General features: G+C 39.3%; 1 protein-coding gene across 2 annotated transcripts in view; it reads left to right on the plus strand.

The window, feature by feature from the left end:
- Window positions 1–5,904, plus strand: part of fnbp1l (formin binding protein 1-like) — a 159,731-nt gene extending 153,827 nt beyond the window's left edge. The window contains exons 14-15 of one of the 2 annotated variants that reach the window (XM_078560801.1): window positions 4,773–4,931; window positions 5,769–5,904. In XM_078560801.1, coding sequence (XP_078416927.1) covers window positions 4,773–4,931; window positions 5,769–5,776 — 167 coding nt within the window. In that variant the 3' untranslated portion in view covers window positions 5,777–5,904. Of the gene's footprint in view, window positions 1–4,772; window positions 5,483–5,768 lie in introns of those variants that run through there. The other variant, XM_078560800.1, reaches the window with a different exon arrangement.
- The last annotated feature ends 1,773 nt before the right edge of the window (window positions 5,905–7,677 follow it).

The raw sequence follows: 7,677 nt of genomic DNA on the forward strand, positions 1-7,677 counted from the left end.
ATGTTTGTGGTTGTTGGAGGAATATCATCTTGGTCCCAGGAGTTCCTCAGGGTAGTGTCCTAAGCCCAACCATCTTCAGCTGTTTCATCAAAACCTTCCCTCCATCATCAGGTCAGAAGTGGGATGTTTGCTGCTGATTGCACATCATTGCACAACGTTTAATACCATTTGCAACTCCTCAAATACTGAAGCAGTCCATGCCAATATGCAGCAAGACCTCAGCAACATTCAGGCTTGGGCTGATAAGTGACAAGTAACATTCGCACCACACAAGTGTCAGGCAATGACCATTTCCAACACAGTCTAACCAGCTCCCCATGACAATTAAGGGCATTACCATCGCTGAATCCCTCATTATCTGCGACCTGGGGTTTACCAATGACCGGGAACTGAAGTCACCAGCCATATAAATACTGTGGCTACAAGAGCAGGTCTGAAGCTGGGAATTCTGAGGTGAGTAACTCGCCTGCTGAATCCCCAAAATCCTGACCACCATCCAAAGCCACAAGGCTCCACTTGCCTGAATGAGTACAGCTCCAAAAACACTCAAAAAGCTTGACATCATCCAGGACAAAGCAGCCCATGTGATTGGTACCCTATCGACCAACTTAGACATTCACTCCCTCCACCACCGATGCACAGTGGCAGCATTGTGTACCATCTACAAGGTGCAATGCAGCAACTCACCAAGGCTCCTTTGGCACCTTCCAAATGTGTGATCTCTCCCACCTAGAAGGACAAGGACGGCAGATGCATAGGAACACTGTCACCTGCAAGTCCCCCTCCAAGCCAGACACCACCTTGACTTGGAAACATATCAACTGCTAGCAGTGAACTTGAATTTTGCTGAAAAGAGAGACTTGTTGTCATAGCTTTTCATCTTGTACTCATCAAGGCAAATGCAAGAATGCCAAATTTTAAACGAACTCAATAACTTATAATATGGGAGAAAAGAGAACTGATTGGTTGGCAAGTTGTATCTGGCTGAGGCATTCGCCATGGCAATGCCTTGACCAATCGGAGTCGACTTGCCAAGCAATCAGCACCCTTTTCTCCTGTAGTATAAATTGTGATCATTTGAAATTTGGCATTCTTGCAATTGTCCTGATGAGTGCAGGTCGAAAAGCCTTTGTAACGTCTCTCTTTTCAGCAGCATTCAATTATATTGCCATTCCTTCATGGGATCAAAATCCTGGAACTCCCTTCCTAACAGCACTGAGTGTACTTGCACCAGCTAGACTGCAGTGGTTCAAGGCAGCAGCTCACTACCACCTTTTCATGGGCAATTTGGGATAGACAACAAATGCTGCCCTTATCAGTGATGCTCACATCCCATGAAAGAATAAAAACCTCTATCAGAATTCTATAAAGTTACAGTTGCACAAATTTCAAAAGCTGTCATACTCATGGAAAATGTATTATCCCAATCCCAATGATTTTCATTCGCCATTTGTGGCTGGTCTTGTACAAATATATGTTTGACTTCAAAGGATTGAAGGATACTGCTGAATGATTGTTATGAGATTAACACCACTGAAAAGCTCACAATAAGCTTGAAGTGCTAGAAGAAGTATCAGAAAACAGGTCCTGAGATGTGCAGACATCCTGAACGTGACATAACACAGTGCAAAGCTTTGACAGAAAGTAGTAATTTTAGCACAATAATACATCTCATGAGAGAGAATAGCAGGATTCAGAGCCATACAGTATCACTAGGTTACTAGTGCAGGTAAAATCCTGCAGTATTAGGGAACCATTTCAAGAAGTGCATAATGTGCATGCTGATGTACCTGATTTTGGGTACAAAATTGATGGGTAGTTTTGTAATTTGTAGAGGCATATTTCAAAATAGGTTTTGACTGATTCACTACCCGAAATTATTTCTTAATAATATTGCAAAATTGTACTAATCATTTCATGATACTGCAAGGTTCTGAATCCTCCTTTTTTTTAACCATTGTGTTATGTGTTACTTTGCTGAAATGACTACTTACTGACTTAATGCATCTTTATCAACAAAGCTGTTGGAAGAACTACATATACATTTTAAAGACACAGCTTATGTAGATCCATCTCGCGCTAAACTGGCGTTTTCATTTGATGTGGGAAGTTGAGAAAATAAATGGTTGAACAAAAGGTTTACTGCTGGACATTATGGGGCCAATTTTAACTCTCTACATGGGTGGGTTGTGAATGAGTTAAAACCTTACCTTTTAACATAGGTTCAGGAGCTGGTACATTTTTGAGTTTCATGTTTTGGTTTTAAAATGGTTGTAGGATTGTTCTCAGAAAATAATTTATGTCGTCAATATTACGTAAGAGGCAATGATTAGAACAAATATATAAAATTGTCAGCCATGGCTCAGGCAGAAGGTTGTGGGTTCAAGTCCCATTTCATGACTTGAGCACAAAAATCAAGGCTGATACTCCAGTGCAGCACTTCCAGATGAGATGATAAATCAAGGCTTCTCATAGCATTATTTTGAAGAGCAGGGAGTTAACCCCTGTGCCCTGGCCAATATTTATCCTTCAATCAACATCACAAGAAACAAATTATCCAGTCATTGCTGTTTGTGGGAGCATGCTGTGTGCAAATTCACTGCCACCTTTCCTATATTACAACAATGATTGCACTTCAATTAATTGGCTGTAAAGTGCTTTGGGATGTCAGGTGGTTATGGAGAGTGCTATACAAATGCATCTTTCTTTTTACAGAGAATTTACAACACTCAAACTGGTCATTTGGCCCAAAAGGTCTATGCTGGTGTTTATGCTCCACACAAGCCTCCACCCATCCTGCTTCATCTCACCCTATCAACATGTCTGTATTTTTTTCCCCCTCCTGTGCTCATTACTCTTCCTTTTAAATGCATCTATGCTATTTGTCTCAATGACCCCTATGTTGTAGCAGGCTCCACCTTCTAACCATGTTCTGGGTGAAAAAGCTTTGGTTTAAGTTCATTATTGGATTTATTGATTGTCTTGTATTTACAGCTGGTAATTTTTGACCCCTATTACTAGTTTAAACAACTTCTCTACATCTGCCCTATCATCAATACCCTTCATAGAGTCATTACAGCACAGAAGGAGGCCGTTTGGCCCCATTGAGTCTGTGCCAGTTCTCTGGAGGGCAGTCCAAAAAATCACATTATCCCTGTTCTGCTCCCATAGCCCTGCAAGTTATTTCTCTCAAATTCCCATCCAATTTCATTTTGAAATCATTCATCATGTCTGCTTCCAACATCCTCATAAGTGGCATGTTCATTACCATTCGCTACATAAAAAGTTCTTCCTCACATCTTGTCCAAAACCTTAAATCTGTGTCCTCCTGTCCTTGTACTATCAGCTATTGGCTACCTTATCTAAATCTGTCATAATCCTGTACACCTCTAACAAATCTCTCCTTGACCTCCTTTGCTTCAAGGAGAACAATCTCAGTTTCTTTAGCTAAAGTTTATCATCCATGGACCCATTCTGGTAAATCTCTTATGCACTCTCTCAAGGACCCTCGCATCGTAAAGTTTGGTGACCAGAACTGGACACAATACTCTTGTGACCTAATCAAGCTATATAATGGTTCAGTTATTTTTGTTTGGCATTGGACCCTTCCTCATTACTTTTTTCTTAAGAAAAAAAGGGCAACTGCATGAACCTGTAGTTTTTTTTACATGTGTACAAGAACTTCATCAGCTGACTGACGGTGTCCAATGTTTTTCCATAAACAGCCACAAATTAACAAGGAGGCTTCAAGGGGATTTGAATAGGCTATGTGAATGGGCAAGAGTGTGGCAGATGGGATATAATGTGAATAAATGTGAAGTTATCCACTTGGAAAAAAACAGAAAGGCAGAGTATTTCTTAACTGGTGAGAGGCTGGGAAGTGTTGATGTCCAAAGGAAGCTGGGTGCCCTTGTTCATGAGTCACTAAAAGGTGACATGCAGATGCAGCAAGCAATTAGGAAAGCAAATGGTATGTTGCCCTTCATCACAATGGGATTTGAGTACATGAATGAAGATGTCTTGCTGCAATTGTATAGGGCCTTAGTGAGACCGCACCTGGAGTATTGTGTACAGTTTTGGTCTCCTTATCTAAGGAAGGATATCCTTGCCATAGAGGGAGTGCAACGGAGGTTCATCAGACTAATCCATGAGATGGCAGGATTGTCTTATGAGGAGCAATTGAGGAAACTGAGTCTGCATTTTCTAGAGTTTCAAAGGATTAGAGGTGATCTCATTGTAGCATAAAGTTCTTACAGGGTGTGAAAGAGTAGATGTGGATAGGATGTTTCCCCTGCCTGGTGCGTGTAGAACCAGGGAACAGTCTCAGAATAAGGGCAGGCCATTTAAGACTGAGATGAGGAGGAAATTCTTCACCCAGAGAGTGGTGAATCATTGGAATTCTCTATCCCAGAGGGCTGTGGAAGCTCAATCACTGAGTGTGTTCAAGACAGAAATAGATAGAATTCTAGATACTAATGTCATCTAGGGATATGGTGACAGTGTGAAAAATGGTATCGAGGTAGATGATCAGCTGTGATCTGTTTGAAGGGCAGAGCAGGCTCAATGGGCCGAATGACCTACTCCTCTTCTTGCTCTTATGTTCCTAACAATGACATACTGAAGTAAAGGGAAAATTTGGAGAGCTGTGTAGAAAGCGTGTGGGGTGTGTAACTAATTGGATAACTTTTTCAAAGAGCCAGTACAACAGACCAAATGGCCTCCATTTGTGTCAGGCAGATTTGGACTTGTCTAATTGTTTTCCCCTCTTGCAGGGCAAAATGAAGGGACGTTAGCAATGCGAGAAGGAGAGGTATTGTATGTTATTGAAGAAGATAAAGGAGATGGCTGGACAAGAACACGCAAACAGAATGGACAAGAAGGCTATGTGCCAACATCATATGTAGATATTACTCTAGAGAAAAACAGTAAAGGTGCAGTGACCTATATATAAATATAAGATGCTGAAATCCAGTTATACTCATGTGGGAAATGTATTAATTTAAACAACTAAAAGAATAGTGGAGAAACATTAAGAGTATGAATTCTTATATTTTCTGTGTTCCTACTGCATAATTCTTTGTTCACCATGTGAGCTGAATTTATCAATTGAGATTTTATTCTTAAAAGTTATCCTTTGTGCAGGAATGCAGACCCTGGATTATTCCATGTCATAGTATTTGGAAACAGTTTAACTCTAGTATTGTTACATGAAAGCATTAATCCTTCCTATTATTCCTGATGCCTTAACTTTTGTATATATGTATATAGGTGAAGGTTCTTGGTGTTTTATATTTTTTAATCCATCATTGAAACCAAGGTTTTCAGACTTTTTATTGAAATATAAATTTTTAGTTTAGAAGTAGTAATCTAGATTTAAAAACTAACAGTCCTTTTCTTTATTTATAACATTTAAGCAAAAACTTGATTCACAATAAATAACTTTTGTGTACTGGTGGGAGGGTGCATTAAAGTGTTCATTACATTCATGTTTCATTTTTAAAAATAGAACATAATCTGCATTTTGCCCTTGAAATGTTCTGTTATTACTTAAGGATTATTTTTGCCAATTATCAAGATGAAAATCTGACTTCAACTAATTTAACTTAACCTCTTTCAAAACCTGGATGCAGATGTGGTGCTTTAGGGTTGCATAGTTAACGAGTTCTATCTAAAACTTATAAAGTTTCTCCTGTTACCTTTATTTCTTTTGTTTGTTCCAGCTGAATTTAGTAATGGTGCTTTCTTTCTTTTCCCCTCCCGGACTGCAGGTTCCTGAATTGGTGTGTGGGTTCTTGAAACATTGGGCGAGGCATTGAAGGAGGTTGCATGCAGCTGTTTTCTGGGTGGGGAGAGGGCATGGCTGAAAGATTGAGGCTGGTAGATGAGGAGGGAGGAGGAAACTGCATGTTTCATATTGGTTAATTTTGCTACTAACACAGTTAACACCATTCTAACTACAGTTCACATGGTATCTGGTGAATCAACAGTACAGTATTTCATAGGTCATAATCAATGCCAAAGGTTTATCTGACCCAGGTAAAGTACATTCAAAATGACTTTGCCATCAGATAGTATTTTAAAAATATAGTGCTGTCTGCCTGTGCCATCCTACATGCTCGCCCTAACATGCTGTTGCATGCTTTCGTAAATCACACTAAATATTCACTTCAGAAATGTCTAGACTGTACTGTGGTTGGCCTGTTTTGTTGTGCAATCCCCACGTTATCTAGCATAATCCCTTCTCGATGTTTCACTTTTGTAGTTCCATTCCATTTTTCATTTGTGCTGCTACCCAGTACTGCATGGTAATAGTGTTGTGTTGATTTACCAGTGTTGAGGAGCTCTGACAAGCCAGTAGATGCAACCCTTCATTTTTGTCTGTGTATAGTTTATGAATTCTCCTCCCTCCTTGCTTTTGGCCTGCATATTTTGTGTGTATTGGATTGATCAATGAAGACTGAGTCAATGGAAACACACCTGAAAAACAGCATGGCTTCAGGAAAACAAGCATGGCTCACTGTGAAGAGACACAATTGGGCTCAAACTTTGAGAGATGTGCATCGTGAGCTCTGTGAAGATACACCAACCATTTACTTTATCACTATCTTACTATACAGCTGCTGCCTTAAATCAACTGTTTTAACAGAAGAGTGCCTAAATCTGCTGACTGCCATTGTTTCCAGTAGTCTTTCTCAAGGCTCACATTTGTTGCAGGCTCATGGCAGCTCATCAGTTTTGATTGACTTGTGTATTCTCTTGGTACTCCAGCTGCTGATGTAGTCATACCTAGTATATAAAAAAAAACACGGTACCAGAGGAATTTTGCAACTAAGATCTCTGTCAACATTTATATTGTTTTTAATACTAAAGATTTGTATTAGTTAACAAGATTTATTTGAAATGAATGTTTTTCAATTAGTATTTTGTAATTTTTTTCATTCTGGTTGAGTCTTAAGAATAACCAATTCGTATGAAGCTCTAGTTTATTCGGGATAGCTGTGCAGGTCCTCTCATCTGGTGTGGTCACACATGTCAATGTGTGGATATGTTGACTCTTGTGGATATTGTATGTAACCTAAACCATGTGCACTTTTATCTAGTTGAGCAGTAATGCAAGTGCAGACTTTTTTTTCTTCCAGAATACTTAACAAAGTTTGCATTACATGCAGCTTTCTCATGTTGCAGTCCATGTTCAACCTGTGATCTTAACTGCAGTTATACAACCTTCAATCAATTTCAAACCCACCAGAAAAATTCTTCAAATTCAAATGTTTTTGATTATTGGGTCACTTGGAATGAGTTTTATCAAGTGGCAGGAAAAAAAGGCGAGCCTTCTCAGCAGTACCTTTTGAAATGATCTAAAATATTTTATGACTTGAAGTCCAATTTTATCTATGCTGTAGAGAGGACCATTTGTGTTAGTTTGAAAATCTGAATTTTCGGTAAAATGGAGCAAAAATGGGGTGGACTGTGCAGATATGATTTGATGCTTTGACCCAAATCTGTTTACTACTACTTGTATCTGGTTGACTTTCCTGTATAGAAATTACAAATGTGAAACTATCTTCTGTCTATATCCATTGTATTAATTTCTGGATATATTTAAATTTACTTCCTGGTATAACATTTCAGTGTTTCCAGACCAAATTGCACACGCCAACCACACAAAGCATTACA

This window comes from Cetorhinus maximus, chromosome 17 (assembly GCF_964194155.1).
Source record: "Cetorhinus maximus chromosome 17, sCetMax3.hap1.1, whole genome shotgun sequence".
Taxonomy (NCBI): Eukaryota; Metazoa; Chordata; class Chondrichthyes; order Lamniformes; family Cetorhinidae; genus Cetorhinus; species Cetorhinus maximus.